The sequence below is a fragment of the Microcaecilia unicolor genome, chromosome 10, assembly GCF_901765095.1.
Source record: "Microcaecilia unicolor chromosome 10, aMicUni1.1, whole genome shotgun sequence".
Taxonomy (NCBI): domain Eukaryota; kingdom Metazoa; phylum Chordata; class Amphibia; order Gymnophiona; family Siphonopidae; genus Microcaecilia; species Microcaecilia unicolor.
Window position 1 is genome coordinate 85216750 of NC_044040.1, and position 27598 is coordinate 85244347.

The following is a 27598-nucleotide window of genomic DNA, read 5'->3' on the forward strand; positions in this document are numbered from 1 at the left end:
TGGGCAGAATTGCTGCGGTAAAGATGACACTGCTGCCTAAATTACTATACCTATTCATGGCAGTGCCAGTCCGCATACATTCTTTCGTACACTTAATAAGAAAATGTTCGCCTTCATCTGGCGTAAACGACCTCCACGAGTGGCTCGCTCTATTTTGTTTCAACTTAGGAGGGATGGGGGAATGGGAGTACCCAACTTTGGCTTGTATTACAAGGCAGCCTTATTTCAAATGCTCTCTAATGTTCAGAAGGGCCCGACTAAACTATTGACCTACGCAGCACAGTGGGGTTTGAAGGGAGTACCAGTTTGGGCGGTGGGATGGCTACCTTTACCGCTACTGAGAAGCCTGGTATCGGATCTGAAAGGTCAGATGAGGGTAGTATTGGGGGAGTGGATAAAGTGTAGAGCAACCTGATTTCCAGGACGTAACTATCATTTGACCACCCCCAACATCTATGCAACTGATTTTCCGCCTGGCCGTGCAGAAAGAATTTATGGGCAGTGGTCGGCGTCCTCCCTGCGACTTCTTGGGCAAATCTGGGAGGATGGGAAGTGCCACTCCTTTGACACCCTAAAAGAAGAATTTGGCTTGGGAGATAGGGACAGGTTTTTTTATTTGCAAATTAGAGATTTTATTCAGAAAAAAGCAAGGGAGGACCTGTCCCTAGAGCCCACGGAGCTTGAACTAGCTATCAGATCAGGAGAAGGACGTGGGGGGATATCACGTATTTATAGAGCCCTGCTACATAAGACCCAACCCTTGTCCAAATGTATTAAAAAATGGGAGGCTTTGCTGGGTAGATCATATGAGGAGGGGGATTGGAAAAGAATATTCAAACGTTTATTGACATTTTCTGTGGCTACTCCCTTGCTGGAAAACGGCCATAAAATGCTGTATCAGTGGTACCTGACCCCTAGCCGGCTGGCCCGTATATTTAAAAATGGGTCGGCAGCCTGTTGGCGAAACTGTGGGGCAACAGGCACCTTCTGGCATGTGTGGTGGGACTGCCCACTGGTTCAGCAGTTCTGGACGGATCTACAGCATAGACTGCACAGTGGTCTGGGGATAGAGGTGGGATTTGACCCTGGCCTATGTCTGCTGAATACTCCACTGGGAGTGAGCAGAGCTCCTTGCTCGGGACTGTTAGCCTACATTGTTACTGCAGCCAGGACTTTAATTGCTAAACATTGGAAACAGCAGACGATACCCACGGTGGATCAAGTGCTAGCTAAAGTGGACTACTGTTGCATAATGGACAAACTTACTGCTTTGAGGCGGGGGGGCATGGTAAGCTATTATAAAACATGGTGCGCCTATGCAGAGTGGCGGGGACTGTCAAGATGATGTTGATATATTAATGACTTACAGTGCTGATACTACAAATGGGGAGATTTTCATATAAGAGATACCTGAGGGGGGGGGCGGGGTTCAAGTTGTTGTTTATTTGCAATAATTAGATTGAAATGTTAGTAAGCATGATTGATGTATATGATAAAGCTTTACTAAATAAACAGATGTTTAAAAAAAAATAATAAATTCTGCTGTACCCGGACTCAGCTATTCCTCCTTTAAATAGAGTATATTATTTACCAAGTCCTCTACTAGCTGAGCCGGGAGATAGTGGCAAGAAAAACAATTTGAACAAACCTTCAAACTCTCAAGTACAGTTGGACATTTCATTAATCTTGGAGACATCTATATCTGATATTGAACAATGTAGAACCCTTTTAATATCGTTTGTCTTTGAACAGGATTTGAATGCTGTATTGAAGATACTTTAAAAATGCTTTGAAAATGTTTTGTGGTCAAAGAGTCTGGATATACCCGGATGTCTGTATAACAACTCAAGACAGGAGAAAGAAATTTTTATTGTATAGAGAAGAGACCCGAGCCCTGGGGGCAACATATCTATTGGCTTACCCATGTAAATGTCTGGTTAAATATTTGGGTGTAAAATATACTTTTTTTGAACCGGAACATCTTAAAGCATTCCTGGAGATGAAAAAACTAGCTAATAAACCTGTAGAGTAATTGATATCATTTAAGTATTAAAGTAATAGGGGTAGATAGGCCAGGCCATATATGCATTTTCTTTTTCTTTCTTGTTTAAGATCTCCTATTATCTAAATCACTTCCCCCTCAAGGCAGAGTTGTGGTCTAATTAATTGTATAACTTGCTCTTTCCTTTTATTGAAAGTATTGTAAGCTTAATGTTGTAATTATTTTTGTTTTTGATCAAGTTGTACAATGTATTTCATATTGCATGTTTCGCATGTAAAAAATTTAAATGACAAATAAAAAAAATTAAAAAAAAATGAATGAAAATATGCTAAAAGCTCAACAGAATCAGCTCAGGATCCATACAGCATGTGAAAGTCAAAAGAGTAACTTAGCTTTCAAGTTCAGATACAAAGCAACAAGTGGGTCATCGGTCAAACACACCGACTTCGGCCAAGGTTAAGCAGGAAGCATGCTCATGGATCCCGAGCTGATTCTGTTGAGCTTTTAGCATCTTTTCATTCATTTTGGAACTAAAAGGGTTTTTGCCTATGATGATATAATTCCCAGCAGAAGCTTTCTCAACCCTTGTTATTACTAAATGATTACTTGGGTTGGAGGTTGGGTTAAATTCAGAGGCTTTTCCCTTAATTCCCTTTAAAACAGATGCACTCCACAGAATCTTTAGTCTATTGTTAAGTAGAGGAGTGTGGTAGCCGTGTTAGTCCACTCTTAAGGTTATCAATAGAAATTAAACAAAACAAAACATGGAAAAGAAAATAAGATGATACCTTTTTTATTGGACATAACTTAATACATTTCTTGATTAGCTTTCGAAGGTTGCTCTTCTTTGTCAGATCGGAAATAAGCAAATGTGCTAGCTGACAGTGTATATAAGTGAAAACATTCAAGCATTACTATGACAGTCTGACAGGGTGGGAGGATGGGGGTGGGTAGGAGGTATGCATGGGGACATCAAAGCATATCATTGATATTTTACAGGACCAGGACACTGTACCAGTGACTTCACAGTGAGAATCCTGAAAGGTAACTTTAAAACCATACAAGAACGTAAGACCTTTGAAGTCAGAATGATTGAATAATTAACACCCAACAGAAAACTCTTAACAAGGATCTGGGGTTCCTAGCCCATTATAAACCATAAAGCTGTATGTCTCTGTTGATCACCCCACCCCTCACCTATCCACACCCATCCTGTTAGAATATCAATGATATGCTTTGATGTCCCCATGCATACCTCCTACCTACCCCCATACTCCCACCCTGTCAGACTGTCATAGTAATGCTTGAATGTTTTCACTTATATACACTGTCAGCTAGCACATTTGCTTATTTCCGATCTGACGAAGAAGGGCAACCTTCGAAAGCTAATCAAGAAATGTATTAAGTTATGTCCAATAAAAAAAGGTATCATCTTATTTTCTTTTCCATGTTTTATTTTGTTTAATTTCTATTGATATATTGTTAAAATTACTATTTTTTGCCAATATATGAGAGGTTTTTTTTTGTTGTACATTTATATATAATACCCTCTCACCCTCAGGTTGTGACATATATTACAGTTATTTCATTACATTTGCACAAAAGTAATCATTAGAGTTACTCATTACTTTTAAAAATAATATATTACCAGTAATATATTTGTAATATATTACTGCCCAACCCTAAATGCATATCCACAAATAATAATTTACATGCTCAAGTCAGAGACAGCAAACAAACAACTCTCTATCTCCCGACATGCTCTGCCCAGAGATATGGCCCTCCCATGATATTCCACATGTCCTTTGTCCTCTGATTACCACACTACAACCCCAACTCCATGGGGTTAGGAGGTCATCTGCTGCTCCCTTCCTTTCGGGAGCAGGACATTTAGGTGCCACTTTTTAGGCCCCACTGTTTAGGCACCAGGAAGTTCAGGGCTGATTATCTAACTCTGTGTCTCCTAGTCCGAGTTCTTTTCTCTCCAGCATCCTTGAGTTCTTTTCTCTCCAGCATCCTTGATGCGCTCCCTCCCTGCTTCTCCCCATCAATGTTTCTGCCTCTCCGACTCCTCCTCAGCTGCCCAGAATCTTGCTTTCCTACCACCCAAATTAGACTGCAGGTCTAATTGCCTAATCCACAACTCATAAGACATTAAAGATGTCAGTGCCCTGAATATGTCACAGGCACCAATTCTACATAACAATTAGCACTGCTAAACACAACTCTGGAACACAGTGAAGGCATTTGCTCAGCACTGTGGGTGCTTGTCACCCACAGAGCTAAAGCTCATAGATTAGCAGCTTCACCTAACCAGATTCCTGCATTCTTGATGGATACACAGCTAAGATTTCCTTCCTTTCAATACAGAGGCTGTGCTTCAACCACTATGAACTTTGGACATCAGGTCCCAGGATCTGTCAATAGTCTAAACCAGCGAGTCTCTTTATGAGGTTGTCACCTTCTCTAACCTGAGCCTCCACTCCCTGACTCCTGCACCACCTGGTGCATAGTCCTTCTATCACATAAGCCTGGAATATTCAAGACACTATGGCAAAACCCTTTCCTACGGAGGCTAAGACAGTGCTTTCCCAATCCCTTTGTGGCTGTGACCCCATGAAGTGTAGCCAAAAAAAAAAAAAAAAAAAAAAGACTGTGACCCTCCTGGAGGTATAGAATAATGATGCACCTATGGAGTGCCCACCTGGGGTCCCAACTCACAGTTTGGGAAGCTCTGGGTTAGGGTCGTCCAACCTTTTTCCTATCAGGGGCCATATTTTATATTTTGTATCAGATGGTCAGAAAACATAGAAGTCTCTCTCATGTACCCCTACCCCTTTCTCATTCTCAACAACATATTCCTCGTACCTGGCTTCAGCTGTGGAAGAACAGTGAGATTCTTGCTTCCCTGCATGACTTACCTCTCTGCAAGCTTGAGACACATGGTGCCGGAAGTTCGGGCTGATCTCACGGTTTCAAGTATTACAAGACCTGAAACAGCGAGACCAACCTGAACTTCCAGCACCATGTGGCTCAAGACTACAGAAAACCAAGTCACAGCAGGGAAGCAGAAATTCCACTGTAAACACCACAAGAATTGCTGAATGCCAGATAAAGTTACTTGGAGGGCCAGGTTCTGGTCCATAGGCTGTAGATTGGACAAGACTGAGCTAGAGGTTTCAAGACCCTAGTAACAAGACTTCAAGTGTAACACCAACCAGCCTTCTTAGACATATCTGCCACATCAAAATAACCAAAACTGAGCATGAGGCATATTTTCAAAGCATTTATACAAAGTTACGTGGAGGGGCATAATCGAAAGGGGCGCCCAAGTTTTCCTGACGGCGTCCCCGCAGGACGGCCCCTCGAAGGGGCAGGGAAACCCATATTATCGAAACAAGATGGGTGGCCATCTTTCGTTTCGATAATACGGTCGGGGCCGCCCAGATCTCCACATTTAGGTTGACCTTAGAGATGGTCGTCCCCGATTTTCAGCGATGATAGAAACCGAGGAGGACGCCCATCTCAGAAACGACCAAATCCAAGCCCTTTGGTCGAGGGAGGAGCCAGCATTCATAGTGCACTAGTCCCCCTTACATGCCAGGACACCAACCGGGCACCCTAGGGGGCACTGAAGTGGACTTCAGAAAAAGCTCCCAGGTGCATAGCTCCCTTACCTTGTGTGCTGAGCCCCCAAAACCCATTTCCCACAACTGTACACCACTACCATAGCCCTTAGGGATGAAGAGGGGGCACCTAAATGTGAGTACAGTGGGTTTGTGGTGGGCTTTGGAGGGCTCACATTTACCACAAGTGTAACAGGTGGGGGGGGGGGGGGGGGGGGCTGAGTCCGCCAGCCTCCGCCAGCCTGAAGTGCACTGCAGTAAAGACTAAAACTGCTCCAGGGACCTTCATACTGCTGTCACGGAGTTGGGTATGATATTTGAGGTTTTCATAGAGGCTAGAAAAATATTTAAAAAAAAATTTTCTAGGGTGGGAGGGGGTTAGTGACCACTGGGGGAGGTCATCTGGTCATTTAGGGCACATTCTTGTGGCTTGGTCATAGTAACATAGTAGATGACGGCAGAAAAAGACCTGCACGGTCCATCCAGTCTGCCCAACAAGATAACTCATATGTGCTAATTTTTGTGTATACCCTACTTTGATTTGTACCTGTGTTCTTCAGGTCACAGACCGTATAAGTCTGCCCAGCACTATCCCCTCCTCCCAACCACCAGCCCCACATCCCAACCACCGGCTCTGGCACAGACCGTATAAGTCTGCCCAGCACTATCCCCGCCTCCCAACCACCAGTCCCGCCTCCCACCACCAGCTCTGGCACAGACCGTACAAGTCTGCCCAGCACTACCCCCGCCCCCCAACCACCAGCCCCGCCTCCCGATCTTGACTAAGCTCCTGAGGATCCATTCCTTCTGCACAGGATTCCTTTATGCTTATCCCACGCATGTTTGAATTCCGTTACCGTTTTCATTTCCACCACCTCCTGCGGGAGAGCATTCCAAGCATCCACTACTCTCTCTGTGAAAAAATACTTCCTGACATTTTTCTTGAGTCTGCCCCCCTTCACCTCATTTCATGTCCTCTCGTTCTACCACCTTCCCATCTCCGGAAAAGGTTTGTTTGCTGATTAATACCTTTCAAATATTTGAACGTCTGTATCATATCACCCCTGCTTCTCCTTTCCTCCAGAGTATACATGTTTAGTTCAGAAAGTCTCTCCTCATACGTATTGTAACGCAAATCCCATACCATTCTCATAGCTTTTCTTTGCACCGCTTCAATTCTTTTTACATCCTTAACAAGATATGGCCTCCAAAACTGAACACAATACTCCAGATGGGGCCTCACCAATGACTTATACAGGGGCATCAACACCCCCTTTCTTCTGCTGGTCATACCTCTCTCTATACAGCCTAACAACCTTCTAGCTACGGCCACTGCCTTGTCACACTGTTTCGTCGCCTTCAAATCCTCAGATACTATCACCCCAAAATCCCTCTCTCCATCCGTACCGATCAGACTCTCCCCGCATAACACATACGTCTCCCGTGGATTTCTATTCCCTAAGTGCATCACTTTGCATTTCTTCGCATTGAATTTTAATTGCCAAACCTTAGACCATTCTTCTAGCTTCCTCAGATCCTTTTTCATGTTTTCCACTCCCTCCCGGGTGTCCATTCTGTTACAGATCTTAGTATCATCCACAAATAGGCAAACTTTACCTTCTAACTCTTTGGCAATGTCACTCACTACTACTACTACTACTATTTAGCATTTCTATAGCGCTACAAGGCATACGCAGCGCTGCACAAACATAGAAGAAAGACAGTCCCTGCTCAAAGAGCTTACAATCTAATAGACAAAAAATAAATAAAGTAAGCAAATCAAATCAATTAATGTGAACGGGAAGGAAGAGAGGAGGGTAGGTGGAGGCGAGTGGTTACAAGTGGTTACGAGTCAAAAGCAATGTTAAAGAGGTGGGCTTTCAATCTAGATTTAAAGGTGGCCAAGGAAGGGGCAAGACGTAGGGGCTCAGGAAGTTTATTCCAGGCGTAGGGTGCAGCGAGACAGAAGACACTCACAAATATATTGAACAGAATCGGCCCCAGCACCGATCCCTGAGGCACTCCACTACTCACCTTTCCCTCCTCCGAGCGAATTCCATTCACCACCACCCTCTAGCGTCTGTCCAACAACCAGTTCCTAATCCAGTTCACCACTTCGGGTCCTATCTTCAGACCATCCAGTTTATTTAAAAAAAAAAAAAAAAAAGGACCAAGTAAAGTTGGCCAAGAGTTCATCAGGGACGCCCTTCTTTTTTCCATTATTGGCCGAGGACGCCCATGTGTTAAGCACGCCCCAGTCCCGCTTTCACTACGCTTCCGATACGCCCCCAGGAACTTTGGTCGTCCCCACGATGGAAAGCAGTTGAAGACGCCCAAAATCAGCTTTCGATTATGCCGATTTGGGCGACCCTGGGAGAAAGACGCCCATCTCCCGATTTGTGTCAAAAGATGGGCGCCCTTCTCTTTCGAAAATGAGCCCAATAGTAACCTATGGAACTTTGTAAGTCTAAGTGCTACTATGAGCAGGTAGACACAGAAATGATAAAACAAATCAGAGACGCAAACAAAATGGGCAATGTGATAATAATGGGCGACTTCAATAATCCAAATACAGACTGGGTAAATGTAACATCAGGACACGCTAGAGAGGTACAATTCCTTGATGAAATCAAGGACAGCTTTATGGAGCAGCTGGTGTAGGAGCCGACGAAAGAAGGAAAAATTCTAGACTTGGTCCTTAGTGGAGCGCATGATCTGGTGAGGGACATTATGGTACTGGGGTCGCTTGATAACAGTGATCATAATATGATCAATTATGATATCAACCTTGAAGTAACTATACACAGGAAGTCAAATACGTTAGCGTTTAACTTTAAAAAAGGAGACTATGATAAAATGAGAAGAACGGTTAAAAAAAAAAAAACAACTTAGGGGGGCAACTGAGAGAGTAAAAACTGTACAACAGGCATGGACGCTGTTCAAAAATACCATCCTGGAGGCCCAGGCCAAACATATTCCGCAAATTAGAAAAGAAAGACAGAAGTCCAAAAGACAGCCAGCGTGGTTCAAAAAAGTGAGGTGAAGAAAGCTATTAGGGCTAAAAGAAACGCCTTCAGAAAACGGAAGAAGGAACCGTCTGAAAATAACAAGAAGCAGCATAAGGAGTGTCAAAGCAAATGCAAGGCACAGATAAAGAAGGCCAAGAGGGATTACGAAAAAAAGATAGCATTAGAGGCAAAAAAACATAGCAAAAAAATTTTTTGGTATATTAAAAGCAGGAACCCAGTAAAAGAATCGGTTGGGCCACTGGATGACAGAGGGGTAAAAGGGGCGATCAAGGAAGATAAAGACGTAGCGGAGAGATTAAATGAATTCTTTGCTTCGGTCTTCACTGAGGAAGATTTGGGTGGGATACCGGTGTCGGAAATGGTATTTCAAGCGGACGAGTCGGAGAAACTTACTGACTTCACAGTAAACCTGGAGGACATAATGGGGCAGTTCAAAAAACTGAAGAGTAGCAAATCTCCTGGACCAGATGGTGTTCATCCTAGAGTACTGATAAGAACTGAAAAATGAGCTTGCGGAGCTACTGTTAGTGATAGGCAATTTATCCATAAAATCGAGCGTGGTACCGGAAGATTAGAGGGTGGCCAATGTAACGCCCATTTTTAAAAAAGGTTCCAGGGGAGATCCGGGAAATTATAGACCGGTGAGTCTGACGTCGGTGCCGGGAAAAATGGTAGAGGCTATTATCAAAAACAAAATTACAGAGCACATCCGAGGACATGGACTACTGAGACCAAGTCAGCACGGCTTTTGTGTGGGGAAATCTTGCCTGACCAATTTACTTCAATTCTTTGAAGGAGTAAACAAACATATGGACAAAGGGGAGCCGGTTGATATCGTGTATCTGGATTTTCAAAAGGCGTTTGACAAGGTACCTCATGAAAGGCTACAGAGGAAATTGGAGGGTCATGGGATAGGAGGAAATGTCCTATTGTGGATTAAAAACTGGTTGAAGGATAGGAAACAGAGAGTGGGGTTAAATGGGCAGTATTCACAATGAAGAAGGGTAGTTAATGGGGTTCCTCAGGGGTCTGTGCTAGGACCGCTGCTTTTTAATATATTTATAAATGATTTAGAGATGTGAGTAACTAGCAAGGTAATTAAATTTGCTGATGACACAAATTTATTCAAAGTCGTTAACTCACAAGAGGATTGTGAAAAATTACAGAAGGACCTTACGAGACTGGGAGACTGGGCGGCTAAATGGCAGATGATGTTTAATGTGAGCAAGTGCAAGATGATGCATGTGGGAAAAAAGAACCCGAATTATAGCTACGTCATGCAAGGTTCCACGTTAGGAGTTACGGACCAAGAAAGGGATCTGGGTGTCGTCGTCGTCGATAATATACTGAAACCTTCTGCTCAGTGTGCTACTGCAGCTCAGAAAGCGAATAGAATGTTGGGTATTAGGAAAGGTATGGAAACCAGGTGTGAGAATGTTATAATGCCGTTGTATCGCTCCATGGTGCGACTGCACCTTGACTATTGTGTTCAATTCTGGTCGCCGCATCTCTAGAAAGATATAGAAGAATTGGAAAAAGGTGCAGCGAAGAACGACTAAAATGATAGCAGGGATGGGACAACTTCCCTATGAAGAAAGACTAAGGAGGCTAGGGCTTTTCAGCTTGGAGAAGAGACGGCTGAGGGGAGACACGATAGAGGTATATAAAATAATAAGTGGAGTGGAACAGGTGGATGTGAAGGGAAAATTAGGTTCTTACCGTGATAATTTTCTTTCCGTTAGTCATAGCAGATGCAGCCATTACAGATGGGTTGTGTCCATCAACCAGCAGAGGGAGATAGAGAGCACACTTTTTTTCAGTGCCTCATACCAGCTTGCTCCACTGCCTCTCCTTCAGTATTTGAAGCTTCCAAAGCAGTATGGCAAACCGCAATGGGAACAACATGAGCTTTCCTCACAGCGAACGATGGCCCTACAACAAAGGGCATTAACTCAGAATGGAGGGAATGAAACATCCTCCCGGAGGGCATAAACTCATCCTCCACTGAGACATAACTGGAGGGAATAAACTCATCCTCCCGGAGGGAATAAACTCATCCTCCAAAACATGAAACTGGAGGGAATTAAGTCATCCTCCTTTAATTGAACAGTAATCCTGATGACTGTTTTCTGACTTTCTCCCAAGGACGGAATCTCCAGGAAACACGAACAGAACCTGAAATAAATTTACAGCAGATAGCATCAGACAGGGAGGGATCATGGCTGCATCTGCTATGACTAAAGGAAAGAAAATTAGCACAGTAAGAAACTAATTTTCCCTTCCTGGTCATCAAGCAGATGCAGCCATTACAGATGGGATGTATCAAAGCAATCCCTAGATAGGGTGGGAACAAGCCACACCACGCGCCAGCACTTGCGCTCCAAAATGTGCGTCCCTCCTGGCAGCCACATCCAGCCTGTAATGTCGGGCAAAAGAGAGCTTAGAAGCCCATGTTGCTGCACTACAAATCTCTTGAAGAGAGAGTGCTCCAGTTTCAGCCCAAGAAGAGGAAATTCCTCTAGTGGAATGCGCCTTAAAGGCATCAGGCGGAGGCCGGCCGGCAAGCAAATAAGCTGAAAAGATAGATTCTTTAAGCCAGCGGGCAATAGTGGCTTTAGACGCTGGAGACCCTCTGCGAGGACCTGATAGCAAAACAAACAGATGATCAGAGGTCATGAAAGAGTTAGTAACTCGCAGATACTGCAGCAGAGTCCTGCACACGTCCAACAGGTGCAATTGCCCAAAAGATTCTGGAAACTCCTCCTCGACAAAGGAGGGCAAGAAAATAGGTTGGTTTAGGTGAAACGCTGAAACCACCTTAGGCAAGAAGGAAGGCACGGTCCGAACCGTGACCCCGGACTCTGAAAACTGCAGAAAAGGGTCCCTACAGGACAGCGCCTGGAGCTCCGACACCCGTTTCGCCGAAGTAATGGCCACTAACAAGACGGCCTTCAGTGTCAAATCTTTCTCTGAAGCACGCAGAAGCGGTTCAAAGGGAGCACCTTGAAGGGCCTTCAGCACTATCCCCAGGTTCCAAGCTGGACAAGGTGCACGCACGGGAGGACGGAGCCGAAGCACCCCTCTAAGAAACCGTGCCACATCTGGATGAGCAGCTAAAGACACGCCTTCAACCTTGCCACGCAGGGAGACCAACGCTGCCACTTGCACCCGCAGGGAATTATAGGCCAAGCCTTTTTGTACACCATCCTGCAAAAAGTCCAGAATCGGCGAGACAGGAGCCCGCAGGGGTGTGATCTCTCTGGAAGCACACCAGACATCAAACTGGTGCCAAATCCTGGTATAAGCCACGGAAGTGGAATGCTTGCGGGCTTGCAGGAGAGTGGTAATTACTTTATTGGAATAGCCTCTCAATTGCGCCCTCTCAATCGCCAGGCCATAAGACCAAATCGGCCGGCGTCCTCCATGGTCACCGGACCCTGTGACAACAGGTTGGGAACCAGAGGTAACTGAAGGGGATCCTCTACGAGCATCTGTCGGAGGACCACATACCAAGGCCTCCTGGGCCAATCTGGGGCAAAGAGAACCACTTCTCCTGGATGCAGCCGAATCCGCAGAAGCACTCGCCCTATCAAGGGCCACGGAGGGAACACATACAGTAGGCCTGGAGGCCAGGGTTGAGCCATGGCATCCAACCCCACCGCGCGAGGATCTCTCCGTCTGCTGAAGCAGCACGGGACTTTGGCATTGGTGCTTGTTGCCATTAGATCGATCACGGGCTTGCCCCACTTGGCACATATCTGCAGAAACACTTCGTCTGCAAGTTTCCACTCCGCTGGATCGATCTGTTGCCTGCTTAGATAATCGGCTTGCACGTTGCTCTGACCTACAATGTGAGCTGCCAACAGAAACTGAAGATGCAGCTCGGCCCAGTGGCAAATTTGTTTGGCCTGCGCGGCTAGAGCTCTGCACTGAGTGCCGCCTTGTCGATTTATGTAGGCCACTGCTGTCGTGTTGTCCGACATCACTCTGACAGCCAATCCTTCCAGGGTCACTTGAAAGGCCAGAAGCACCTGAAACACCGCTTTCAACTCTAGGCGGTTGATGGACCACTCCGACTCCTCGGGTGTCCATAGACCCTGGGCATGCTTCCCCTTGCAATATGCACCCCAGCCTTTCAGACTGGCATCTGTCACCACTAGGCACCAATCAGGGAGTGCCAGCGGCATTCCTCGCCACAGCATGCTGTCTGAGAGCCACCACTCCATGCTGAGTTGGGCCGCAGGGAGCCAATAGAGTCTGCATTGGTAATCCTGAGATACTGGAGACCATCTTTGGAGTAGAGTATACTGTAGAGGTCTCAGGTGCGCTCTCGCCCAGGGCACCAGTTCCATGGTGGCCGTCATCGATCCAAGCAGCTGGACAGACGGACCTGATTCTGAAGCTTGCACCGCCTTTGCTTGGGTAGGTACACATACCTCGAGGCTGTGTCGAACCTGGCCCCCAAATATTCTAGAGACTGCAAGGGGGTCAAGGTGACTTTTGGCCAAATTGACAACCCAGCCCAGAGATTGAAGTACTGAGACCACTCTGGCTGTTACATGCTGACTCTCTGCAGCAGAGTTTGCTCGAATGAGCCAGTCGTCCAGGTACGGGTGAACCCAAATACCCTCTCGCCTTAGAAAGGCAGCTACTACCACCATAACCTTCGAAAAGGTGCGGGGAGCTGTGGCGAGGCCAAAAGGCAAGGCCCGGTACTGGAAATGCTTTCCCATCACCGCAAACCTCAGAAACTTCTAGAGCGGGGGCCAAATTGGAATGTGCAAGTAAGCTTCTTTCAGGTCCAGAGACGTGAGAAACTCTCCTGGCTGTACCGCCGCAATGACGGAGCGCAGGGTTTCCATGTGAAAATACCGCACTCTCAGGGACTTGTATAATTCTATTAAGTCCAGAATAGGGCGAAAAGACCCTCCTTATCGCGGCACCACAAAGTAGATGGAGTAGCGGCCGCAGCCGTGTTCGGCGGGAGGTACCGGGGACACGGCCCCTATCTGAATCAGACCTTGCAAAGTCTCCTCTACCGCCGCCCGTTTGGCGACAGAACCGCATCGGGACTCCACAAACACGTCTCTTACAGGGGCGTGGAATTCTATTCTGTAACCGTCTCTGATCAGGTCCAAGACCCACTGATCTGAGGAAATGTTGGCCCACTCCACGGCAAAGAGGGAAAGACGTCCTCCGATGACAGGACTCGAGGAGAGGGCCGGCGCACCATCATTGAGAGGGTCGCCCCTGAACTCCAGGCCTTGAGCCAGCGGCTGCGGAACGTTTGTCTGAGCGAAAGGAGTTCCTCTGCTGAAAACGGGCACGAGAGGTGAACCCAGCAGAACGCCCCGGGCGGTACCTTCGAGCTTCACGGAAGCGAGGTCTGTAAGAGGAGTGGACCGCCGCACCCTTAGAGGAAGGCCGAGGCCTATCTTCGGGCAAGCGCTGGGGTTTAGCCTCACCCAGGCCCTTCACAATTTTCTCCAACTCCTCACCAAACAGGCCTTGAAAGGGCAACTTCACCAACCTTTGCTTAGAGGCCATGTCCGCCGCCCAATGCCGCAGCCAAAGAAGACGGCGAGCCGCCACTGCTACTGCCATGTGTTTAGCCGAAGCTCTGACAATATCATAAAGGGCGTCAGCAAGAAAGGACAAGGCCGACTCCATCCGCGGAGCCACATCTGAAAAGGGCTCCGCTCCATCACCGGGCTTGTTCCACTGCCTGTTGCAACCAAGCCAGGCAGGCTCTAGCAGCATAACAACTGCATGCAGACACCCGAATAGTGAGACCTGCAATTTCAAATGACCGTTTAAGTGCTGATTCCAGTCTACGGTCTTGAATATCCTTCAGGGCAACACCTCCTTCAACAGGGAGGGTAGTTCTCTTTGTCACAGCTGTGACTAGGGCATCCACTTTAGGCATAACAAAGCGAGCCATATGCTCCTCACTCAGAGGGTATAATTGCCACATAGCCCTGGAAACTTTCAAAGGTCCCTCGGGGTCAGCCCATTGAGCCGAAATAAGCTCTTGGATGGAGTCATGCAAAGGAAAGGCTCGAGCAGACTTTTTGGTACTAGCTATCCTAGGATTCACAGAGGAGGCTGAGCCACTGTCAGGGTCCTCAATAGAGAGAGCCTGCAGGTTATCAGAAATAAGCGCTGGCAGCTCATCACAGTGGAAAATCCTCACCGCGGAGGGATCGTCTAGATCCTGAGTCACTTCTGCACCAGACTCTGACTCCTCAGACCATGAAGGCCTGCCAGAGTCCTCTGAATCCTCACAGCCCGACCACGGTGGGGGAAAATGGAGGTGCAGCACTCTCTGAAGGGGAATGAGCCCTTCTGCGCTTCATATTCTGCCAATTATCAGGGAATAACGCCTCAGAGGGCATACCCAGGCTAGAATCCACCGGGGGGGGGGCATCAGAAGAGGCCCCTGCAGAGCTTTGTGGGAGAGCTCTTTTAAGCATGTATGCTTTATGCATTAACTAGTAAGGAAGGCCCGTTTCAAATCGCAATGAAACGGGCGCTAGCAAGGCTCCCCTCCATCCCTGTGTCTCCGTGTGTCGCCGACCCCCCTGCAGCCTCCGTGCGAATGTGTGACCCTGGCCCTTTTGGCAGGCCCCCCCCCCCGTGTGCTCTGCCCTCGACGTCATCGCGTTTTGACGCGAGGGCGGAGCAGAGATACAGTGCAGTACAACGTTGGAGCTGAGAATGTGCTCCGTCCTCAACGTCATAACGTTTGACACGAGGGCGGGGCCCACAGACTGTGATTTTCTGTGGCTTCAGAGCTTCGAACTTACGAACCTGGCTTCAGTGACGTCAGTGCAAATAGAACGTTTAGGGTGAGTTTTATATATATATAGATAAGACAAAATCAGGGGAGAAAAACTCACCCTGGGCACCCGAATCTCTGCAGAGGCTAGTAGCTCTCATATCAGCCTCACTCCGAGGCCTCCCCCCGGGCTCAGGACTCTCCGGCTCAGCGGAGGTCACACCATGTGGTAAATTCAAAATGGCGTCCGCTGCCAGCTCAGAGCGCGAAGAATCGTCGCTCGCCATGCTCGGGCCGGCTCTAACGTCTGTACAGCACGATTCACAGAGCCCCGCTGCTGATCTGCACTTGCCACACTTGGAACAGCGCTTTACATTCTCTGCAGCCATCGCCGAAAACGGCAGTAAAATTCAAAATGTCGGTTCGCGCCAAAATCGCCCCGATCGCGGGCCCACCCCGGAGGAGTCAGAAAACACTCTTACCTCACTGGACCGAGTATCACAGCTCCGGTCCCACAGAAAAAGGCAAGGAAAAACCTCTGTTCCTTTTTTTTTTTTTTTTTAACGCTGTGAGGAAAGCAGAGGTAAATAGAACTCCAGAGGCTCAGGTGAGTGCGAAAGGCAGGGAAAGGGCGAACCTATGTGCCTGCATCCACTGTTCGTGGGGAAGGACAGGAAAAGCTAAGCAATGTGTCCACATCCACAGAGGTATGGGTAAGGCGGGCGAACCTATGTGCCTTTAAAGTGAAGCTGCTATAGCTTCCAATACCCCGGCTAACAACTGGCAAGCCAGGAGCCACCTCCAGGCAGATTTTTGATGGAGCTCAAAGATGCTACAACCACTCTGCTAGGGGAGATAGAGATTACAGAAGGAGAGGCAGTGGAGCAAGCTGGTATGAGGCACTGAAAAAAGTGTGCTCTCTATCTCCCTCTGCTGGTTGATGGACACAACTCATCTGTAATGGCTGCATCTGCTTGATGACAAGGAAGTTAATTATATAACCTTGATCGAATCAGTCTGGACGTCAACTGGTCTGCGCACAAGTGAGTTTTTAGCTAAGGAAAGCAACAACCAGGACTGCTGAAGAGTATATTAGAAGAGATGCTTGAGAGAATGTAAAGATAGTGTGAAAATTAAAACCAATGTTCAAATGCTAGCATTCCTCGCTGATCACATTCCAAAGAGCAATTAAACCAAATACCTCCCACTGTCTTTCAAGCACCTTTCCTTGAAATTACTCTGAACTTGGAATCTTCCAACTTGAGTTCTAGTGTTACATGTTGACACCATCTTTGTTAACTACCTTTAAAGTGCACTAAAGCTCCCCCTCCCCTCTATCTCCAGCCAAAGCCAGAAATAGGAGCCTGAAGATTATCTGGGCAAGGAGGGAGGGAAGCAATTAGTTGCTATGAGACAGATTAAAGGAGGACCCTGACTCAGAGATACTCACCCCCTCCCATTTTCTCTACTCATTGTCCTATCACTGATACCGAATCCTATATGGATCTCAACAACTGAAAGGCAAGCTGAAATAAAACACAATACCAGAACACTAGATTCCACACCTAAGAAGTTATCAATAGAAATCAAACTAAATAAAACATGGAAAAGAAAATAAGATGATACCTTTTTTATTGGACATAACTTAATACATTTCTTGATTAGCTTTCAAAGGTTGCCCTTCTTCGTCAGATCGGAAATAAGCAAATGTGGTAGCAGATAGTATATATAAGAGAAACTTCAAAGCATTACTTTGACAGTCTGACAGAGTGGGAGGGTGGGGGTATGCATGGGGACATCAAAGTATTTCATTGATATTCTAACAGGATGGGTGTGGGTAGATGAGAGGAGGGTGATAAACAGAGAAATAAACAGAGAAATACAACTTTATGGTTTATAATGGGCTAGAAAACCCAGATCCTTATTAAGTCCTGTCTGTTGGGTGTCAAAATATTCAATCATTCTGACTTCAAAGGTCTTACATTCCTGTATTGTTTTAAAGTTACCTTTCAGGATTCTTACTGTGAAATCACTGGTGCAGTGTTCTGGTCTTGTAAAGTGTTGGCCCACAGGGGTGGGGGCCTGACTGGCACCGGCTATTTTCATGTGATCTCTGTGCAGATTGAATCTTGTCTTAAGCATCTGGCCTGTTTCTCCAATATAGCATCCTTCGTTACATTTTTTACACTGAATGATATATACCACATTGGAAGATCAGCATGTGAAAGATTCCTTTATGTTGAATATTTTTCCCTTGTGAATGACTGTGGGGTCCTGTGAAATGTTTTGGCATAGCTTGCAGCTAGATGTATTGCAGGGAAATGTGCCCTTCTCTTCATTTTCAGTCTGTGTTGGGAGTTTACTTCTGATTAGCTTGTGGTTTAAGTTTGGTGGCTGTCGGAAGTCCAGCACTGAACACAGACTGAAAATGAAGAGAAGATTACAAAGACAAGAAGAAATTATACCAACTTGTGAACAAACTCCTAGACACCAACCTGGTCACTACAACGAATACAGACATCCCATCTGCAGATAAACTTGCTAAGTATTTCAATGAAAAAATTGTAAACCTACACAACACGCTACCTCAGGACAACACTGACATTGAAAATTTCTTTAATGAGTTGGACTCAACCACTGGAGAACACCCAGCTGACCGAACCTGGTTAAATTTCGCCCTCCTCACCACCAAAAGTTACCAAGGCGATCAGCAGGTTCTCCAACACTCACTGTAAACTAGATACCTGTCCCAGCTACCTAATGAAAGCTGCCCCTAACCACTTCATAGCAGACCTCACATCCCACCTAAATTACATGCTTTAGCAAGGTCTCTTCCCCAAAGAAATTGGCAATATCCTACTCAGCCCGATACCAAAAGATACCAAGAAAAAAACAATTGAAATCACTATTGTCCAGTAGCATCTATCCAGTTGGTAGTCAAACTGATGGAAAGCATGGTGACCAAACAACTTATATACACAAATTCTCAATATTACACGAATCTCAGTCAGGCTTTCGCCCCCTCCACAGTACTGAAACAGTACTACTCACTCTCCTAGCCAAATTCAAGCAGGAAACAGCAACAGGCAAAAACTTCCTTCTCCTCCAATTCAACACGTCTAGTGCATTCGACATGGTAAACTATAATATATTAATAAGATGGTAAACTATAATATATTAATAAGATACCCAGGAAAAGAGAAAAATGTTTCTATGAGGCCTAAAATATTAGATTTAGGGGGTACCTTCCTCCTTGCATATCCCTGTAAGTGTGTTATAAGGTTAAATCAAATAAAATATGTGTTTTTTTATACCTGATCAGCTAAAGACTTTCCTGGATGCAAAACAGCATTAGAGTTTTCAATATGTGAGAAACGGCGCCATATTTTCTTATTTGGTTATTGTTTGAAAATAATAATGTAATCTTCACTAATTCCTACCCCCCCCCCCCCCCCCTTCGCAGTATAGGAGTCTAATGAAGCCAATTTAGATTTGTTGGAAAGAAATGTATTTCCTATAATTGTAATATTATACCTTTTGGCTGTATTTCACTTTACAGTTTTATGCCTGTTTAAGTTATATAAAATCAATAAAAATTATAAATCATAAGACTACTAGATAAGTTCGGGATCGGTGTAAACATACTTAACTGGATCAAGGGTTTCCTAACCACAAGAACATATCAAGTAAAATCAAACTCAAACATATCAGCACCATGGAAAGCAGACTATGGAGTACCACAAGGATCACCACTATCACCGATCCTCTTCAACCTAATGACCACACTAGCCAAGTTCCTATCCAACCAAGGCTTTAACCCTTTCATCTATGCAGACGTCACAATATACATTCCTTACAAAATAAAACACACAGAAATCATCAACAAAATCAAGATCAGCTTGATCATCATGGACTCATGGGCAAATGCATTCCAACTAAAACTCAATAAAGAAAAAACACATGGTCTCATCTTCTCATCCCAACATAGCGCGGACAACCCCACATATATCAACACCCCAGATTACACCCTCCCTATCTCAGACAGTCTGAAAATCCTTGGCGATATCTTGGACTGTAATTTAACACTAGAGAGCCAAGTGGCATCAACAACAAAGTAAATGTTCCACTCAATGTGGAAACTTAAACGCGTGAAACAATTCTTCCCGAGGGAAATATTTCGCAATCTGATACAATCAATGGTACTAAGCCATGTAGACTACTGCAACGGAATCTATGCGGGATGCAAAGAAATAATCTTAAAGAAACTTCAGACCGCTAAAACACGGCAGCTAGGCTTATATTTGGAAAAACGCGATTTGAAAGCACAAAATCCCTCCATGAAAAACTACACTGGCTCCCAATCAAAAAACGTATTGCTTTCAAAATCTGCACCATGGTACACAAAATTATCTACAGTGAAGCCCCGGGATACGTGACAGACTTAATCGACTTACCAACAAGAAACACATCCGAATCAACACAAACATATCTAAACCTGCACTACCCAAGCTGCAAAGGACAAATACAAATCAACCTATGCATCCAGTTTTTCCTACATAAGCACACAACTATGGAACGCATTACCAAAAGCTTTGAAAATGATGTGTGACCACCTAAACTTCCGGAAAACACTAAAAACTAACCTGTTTAAAAAGGCATACCCTAAAGATCCCAGCAACACAACAAAACTAAGAATGTCATGGACATAACAAAACTCTTCAGTTGCTCAATTCCCTAATGTGGCTGTGCCACATGAACTTTATCTTACCACATCACCACTTTGTATTTGTTCACAAACGCCTCTTTGTTCTGCAAACGCCTCTCCGGTGCCATGTAAGCCACATTGAGCTTACAAATAGGTGGGAAAATGTGGGATACAATGTAACAAACAAATAAATAAATAAATTTTTGCAGCCACAGAGGCATATGACCACTGGCATCCTACCTTTCTTCCGTGCTGCCACTCCCACCCCTCCTATAGCGTTACAGCCAAAGCTATCATCAACCCCTGCCTTTCGTGGAACCCTCCAGGCCTAATTATGATGCAGACTTGTCATGAGGTATGGGATGATGATTTTTCCCCCACCCTGCCCATGTCATGACCCCAAATGCAGATTATGTGACTTCATTTGTGGTACTGACCCATAGTTTGGGAAGGCCTGTGTTAGGTACAACTTTCATTCTCTCAAGTTTACTCTCTGCATTATATCATCCAGTTTCCTTCTTGAACTTATAGGGTGAAATGGATATAAGCAATGTACCAAAGAGGACTTGAAGTTCTTTTCTATATACATAAAGGCACATCTAAGACAACTTACACTATATTAAATTATCTGTCACATTTTCCTAGTCCACAATTGTATTATTTTGTCTCTCCATATGTAGTAAGAAAATCATCTGCAAGGACGAAAGGAAAACGCAGAGCAAGTTCAGAAGATTCAGCCTCGCAGTTCAAAGAGTGGAAACAGAAGAACGTGCAGGTTCAAGGAGCTCTGCCATACAACCTGAGAGAAGAAACAGAAGTTATTGAGCCTAGGAACGACCTGAGGAAAAAGGGAGGACAGAATAGGACCAAGGCTTTCAGACAGAAAAGAAAAAGGAAACCATGCAAACCCAGTCACATGACCCGAGGCAGCACAGGAGACAGTTCAGATCAAGGGAGCTCTGTCACAGAGTGAGTCCTGGGAGTTCAGTCCCATGTGAGGAAGCAGAAGACAGCAGGAATCCCGAGACCTCAGTAACAAAGCCCAAGAAAGGAAGGAGCCAACCCAGGCATAAGGAGCTTATTTACAGAGCCCAACAGAAGAGAGAAAATGTTGAGGTGCAGGATACTAGGCCCACTAAGAAACATGGGTAAGGCTCTGGGAGTTGCTGAGAGATTCAAAGAGTTCAGAAGGGAAAAAGGTACCGGATTGGACAGGTCGAGAGAAGAGAAAAAAAATGTTACAGAAAAAATAAACTATAAGCAACAGACAGAAAAGAAATGAAAGTTGAACAAGGACAAGGTCACAATTTCTAAGAGAAAATAAAAGAATGAAAGAAAACAGTGAACATGAAGGAATAAAACACGATACAGAAAGATTAGAAAAACAACTATCATTCTCAGGCATTTTTAAATTGCTGCATAATCTTCCTTTGCTTCTACCAAACTATTTTATAAATAATCCCTGTAATCTATGATTGATACTCTTCGGGTTTTTCTCCCTTACCATTACATGTTTTTATTATTTTTGGCATCATCTCAAACACAGATAAAGAGGCTAGAATGAGCTTTCACAGCAACTCCAGTAGTTGGGAAGTAAAACCAATGCCAGGAAGCCTTCTACAGTTTATGTCAGAATCAAGTATGCATAGCTGATATCATTCATATCATATGCCATAAGTTCAGGTGCTGTGTATCTCATAGGGGAAGGGAGAAAACATCTTAAGTTTTAAATTAAAGAGTAAAATGTTAGTTAGCAATATTGTTGGATTGTTGATTTTATCTGTGAAATTGAGCAGTTGTCGAGAGCCTGGTTTCTAGTAAGTAGGCATAAAAGTCACAATAAAAATCTAACATTATTGGCATTGTGTAAGCCACATTGAGCCTGCAAATAGGTGGAAACATGTGGGATACAAATGTAACAAATAAATAAATAAATATGACTGCATCATATAGAACTGCCTATATGTGGTTGGCAAGGTGACAAACTGTTGACTGCCCTGTAACTTGCACAGAGCAGCAGGTGTGGTTCTATCTAGCCACCTTGATGGGCAGGTTGGCTGGACCATGCAGGTTTTTAATCTACCATCATTTACTAGGTTACTATGTAAGCTTTTACAATGATAGCATGGGAGTGACACACATGATAACTACTTCATCTTCTGCTGTTTTGTCTCAGACATGGGAACAGGATTCATCTGGAGCCAAAGATGTAACGCTTCTAATGAGTGAATTGTGCTACCTGACTGTGCCCTTTTGTTTACAGTTCCTTCTCAAGTCACCACATTGTACTCAGAGATGAAGTGGGAAGCAGTTCCAGATTTGCTTCACAAAACCTGAACTCACTATCTTGTGCTATCACCTGTCTGTATGTTTCACATTTTATGTGTCGGCTCTTGGTGCACGAGGCTGGTACAGTTCATTTTGTATTTTTTCAATCTACTTCTAGTCTCTTCAATTCTTCTCTCTTGCTATAAAGAGGTCACTAAGTGTTAGCATATGCCACCTGTCACAGGACCCATTTTATTCCAGTGAACCCCGGAGAGAACAGTGCGTTAACACCATTAGAACAGACTAAACATCAGTAGAGAAAAAAAATAGTAGAAAGCATGATATTCTCTAGATAGCCTCAGCTCAACCTTCATGCATTCATGGGAAAAGTTCCAGCTGCAGCCCCTTAACTTTAAAAAACAGAAAAATATGATGTACCTCCAAAGGACTCCATACGTAGTGTCTACCGAGTGCCAAAAAGCACTGCTGTGGGACACACAGAGGCATCCCGCGGTAGTGTGCCTTTCATCACACACTAATCCCATATTAAAAAATAGGTGTGTTTTTTAGAACAGGAGGCGTGTCAATGGGTGGAGAGTAAGCATGCCCTGCGCTAACTGGATAGTACAAACACATCGCTGCACACTAACCAATTAGAATGCGAGCCCTTAGCACCTACAAAATAGGTGGCAGTAAGGGCTCCCATGTTAATAGCCATGCACTAATTGGGAAATTAGCGTGTGGCCATTACAGAAAAATATACACTGGAAACCCATGCGCTAACAGCACTGGCCACTTTTTAGCACAGCTTAGTAAAAGGGCTCCATAGTTTGGTATAGCTGGTAGCATCAGTTTCACAGGTATAAAGAGGGGTGATATACACATACACACAAATACCATCCATTTCTTATGGGAAAAGTGCAGTCTACCTCTCTCAAATCACTTACCTCACCAGTTCTGAAAGTGGACTGTCTGAGTTCTCCCAAGGACACTACTTCCAAACAAAATCTGGAGGAGCTAAGTTCAAAGTGGTAAGAGGGCCACTCATAAAAACAAACCACAAATACACAGGCATTCAGGATCATCAAATAAGCCTCTATTCGTACAGAATAGACAATTAAGAAAAGCTTACTTGGCAAGACTGCAAGAAATAGGTAAATCCCAGCTCCACTCAATTGGTCCATTTTCTGCTTTCTGTACACCAGATATTGCACCTGAAGGCTTGCAAGTGATTATTTTATACCTGTGAAAATATAAATATATACAGACATCATTGTTTGTAAATAAGTAAGCGAGGTACGAGGTATTATTTGCAAGGAAAATTGTATTTAAATAAGATTAACAGGACCAACAAAGATGCTGTTGTAATACATGAGCTGAGACTCCATAGGGTCCTTTTCAGTCTCAATTAAAGCCAAATATAGGTGGCTGATAAATTTAATTTAAAAATACAATTTTCTTTTATGAGCAATTTTCTTTTTAAGGGATAGTGGTGGATTACTATAAAAACATTACTGTACATATTTTCACACTTAAATGTTAACAAATTAACTTTATCTAATACATTTCAGTAGGAAGATAGATATAACCTGCTTCTGCACTGAAAATGATTCTAAGCAGAGCTTCCAGGTACTAAAAAAAGATGCTTAAAAAAAGAAAACCGTCACTTTTCATTAGAGGTGCCTGAAGGAACACAGTTGGACATGTGAACAGCTAAATAATAGTTGTACAAACTTCATGCACTAAGTATTTTGGGGGGAAAAAAGCAGGCATTTGAGGAGGAAGTGACATTACTCAGCTGAATGGCAGCCTAGTTTCTTTGCCCCCTCCCCCCCCCCCCACACTATTCCAGTAAATCTCTCTCTTTAGCTGTAGCCATCTGTGCTTCACTGGATGTGGAACCGTAGATCAGCGCTTACCAGATCTGCTGGGATGAGTAAATCACAGCATTCAACTGGCAAGCTGGTGGAAAAGCCGACTGGTAAGGCTGCACCAAGTGTGCTCACCACCATGTTGCGTCAGCCCCGGCATTGGCATCTGTCTCCAATTCGGCCTTCTCAGTGATGGACTCACTGTAGGGTGCAAGGGCGGCAGCTGCTCTCCAGTACCTGGACGACATTCGGGGGAACATTAAGACGTCCCAAGATGACATTATGGAGCATATTAATACCCTGAGTCTCTGAGCTGCATGACTTTGGTGACCGGTGTCTCAATTGGAGGCAAAGATGGAGGAACACGATGACTGCCTTACTTCCACCCAGAAACAAGTGATCCAGATAACAGGACAAGCTGCTGTACAAGATGAATGATTTGGAGAATTGGGGCCACAGGAAGAACTTGCAGTTCCATGGTGTCCTAAAAGGGGGAAGAGATGGAGGACACTTGGGCTATTGTGTAAGCTTTGTGTCAACAACTTCTGGCTCCAGATGGTGCTGCTATGCCCCTACGTTTTGAGAGACAGTTCGCTGTGCCTTGGGTAAGCCCAGGAAAAATCTCCCCGTGATACTGTGGCTTGTTTTGTCCATTACAGTGACAAGGAGCGGATTTTGACCAAGGCCACACAGGCTTCTAATCTGCTTTATATTGATGCTAAGATTACTGTATACCAAGATCTTTCTTCTTATACCCTGCAACACAGGCATGCTATGAAATCTGCTGTAATACATGAGCTGAGAGCTCATATTAATATCACTTGGGTTTTCCTTTCGCCTTAACTTTTCCACTTGAGGGCAAATTGCAGATTAATAGGGTGGGGGATGATTGGAAGCTGTTGTATGAGACAGGTTTGGCCCCGACATTGCTCCTTCCCCAGTTATGTTGGGCCAACGACACAAGAAAAATTGCAGCGTTGACAGCAGGTAGAAGCAATCAAGAACAAGATGCCTTGTTTAACTCTACGGCTGCCACCCGACTTTGTTCCTTGACTGGGAACTGGTCCCAGGTCCTTAAGGGCTACATTTCTATTAACTTTTTAGTTGGTCTGCAGTGTGTATATTATACTTTTGAGTGGTTGGTTTGGATAGGGGAGATTAGGGCATTTCTTATAGACTTGAGTGTGTGGAGTGGATGGTGGGGGGGGGGGGGGGGGGGTGTTTGGCTGGGAGACTCATAATCTCCCTTTCCCATCCTGGGGATTCTCTGGAAGTCCTTGGGAAGTGGTGGATGTGTGCTTGAGCGGGGGATGAGGACGGGGTTTGGCAGGGACGGTACTCATGGATGGTGGCGAACACTATATTGTGCACGTTTAATTTCTCTCACTTTTGGCTGTTGGTGAATTGTGCTGATTTAAAACTGTTTACTTATAAATTTAGAGGGTTAAATTCCCCCATAAGCATCACTCTCTCTTTAGGGATTGCCTTGGGAACAACCTCACATAGTGTTTTTGCGGGAGATGCACTTTATTGTTGAAGCAGCATGAGGGTCTTTTGTCTAATCATCACTATCCCACTGTTTATTGTGCCTCCGATGTTTGGGGCACTAAGAAATGTGGAGTAGCAGTGTTGTTTCAAGCTATGGTTCAGAGTCAGCTCCTTCACCTCAAAAACATTATCCTGGGGGGTTGTTTTCTTTTGCTTCATCTCTTATTAGAGCAAGAACAGACAACTCTCACTTCTATCTGTGCTCCAAATGAGCACCAGGATCAGTTTTTTGTCCACCTTTTGTCCAATATTTTTTTTGTTACATTTGTACCCTGCGCTTTCCCACTCATGGCAGGCTCAATGCAGCTTACATATTATATACAGGTACTTATTCAACGTTTTGTCAAGGGAAAACTTTATGGCAGGAGATTTTAATGCTACTATGCATCCTGCTTTGGATTATACAGCCTCTCTGTCGGTCTCTGGGTCACTGGTGGATTCTTTTGGTTTATTTGATGTTTGGAGATTGAACCACCCTACAACACAGGATCACAAGTTTTATTCTCCTGCTAGTTATCCACATTTGGACTATATTTTTGTGGACAAACTCTTCCAGATGTGAATTGTTCTTCTGACATAGGGCTCATCACTATTTCTGATCACACTCCTGTGTCAGTCACTATTCCCTTTTTATGTGAGGAGGTCAGGGATATCGGTGGACCCTTAATAATTTGCTGTTGCAGGATGGGGATCTTTGTAAGACTTTTCACAAGGTCTTTCAGGATTACTTCGAACTTAATATATATATTTTTTATTTATAGCCCGCTTGTTTCCAAAGTGGGTAACAAAGTTACATACATAAAAACATATGGACTCAGGGCCTTCTTTAGGTATGTGTGGAATGTCTTTAAGGCCACGTCTCGAGGATTCTTTCTCCAATGGGCCGACCAACGCACTAAAACCAAGAGCTCGTTTAGCTCAATGTTTGTAGTGGCTTGGACTCCTGGAGGCTTGGCACAAGGCTGTGTCAGACCCCTTCAGGCGCTTTAGGCTGTGAAATTGGAATTAGCTATTTATAATAAACAATTACAATTTCTTAACGATCTTTTGAAACAAATTCATTATGACTGTAGTAATAAAGCGGGCCGTCTATTGGCAGCTAAATGAAGGAAGGCACGGGCTGACAGGCATATTTTGCGGGTGCAAGACACTCATGTGGCCCATTTGAGTAAATCCTCTCAGAGCCAGGACTGGTTTCAATAGTTTTTTCAGCACTTGTACACTTCTGATGCTGAATTTCTATAGCCTCTATTGATAGTTATTTACTGATCAAGGGGCTCCCTGCTTTGTCATCCACAAAAAGGGCTACTCTAGAAGCACCTGCTACAGTGAAGAAGGTTCTTCAGATCATTAAGCATCTGCCTACCAAATGTCCTGGCTTGGATGGCTTTACTAATTAGTTTTATAAAGCCTTTGCTGTCGAGTTTGCCCCATTTTTGGCGTTATTAATTTGATCCGGGAGGGGGAGCCTCTACCTCCCTCCATGACGGAGCCTGATTGCAGTTATTTCAAAGCCTCATAAAGATAAGACTGACTACGCCTCTTATCCCATTTCTGTACTGAATACTGATGTGAAAATATTGGCCAATCATTTGGCTTTGGTTCTTCCTGACCTGATTCACCCTGACCAGGTTGGGTTTATGCCTCAACATCAAGCTATGGATAATGTGCATAGGACTGTTATCTGTTTTATGTTTCTCATAGCGCTGGTATCCCGCTGTGTCTTCTCGTTTTGGATGCTAAGGTGGATTTGATAGGGTGCACTGGGATT

The 27598-nt window shown here is 44.6% G+C and overlaps 1 protein-coding gene across 1 annotated transcript in view; it reads right to left on the bottom strand.

Annotated features, from left to right (window-relative positions):
- TBK1 (TANK binding kinase 1) overlaps positions 1 to 27598 on the bottom strand; it is a 485047-nt gene that overhangs the window by 325987 nt on the left and 131462 nt on the right. The window contains 1 exon segment of the mRNA XM_030217198.1: positions 23541 to 23651. Coding sequence (XP_030073058.1) covers positions 23541 to 23651 — 111 coding nt within the window.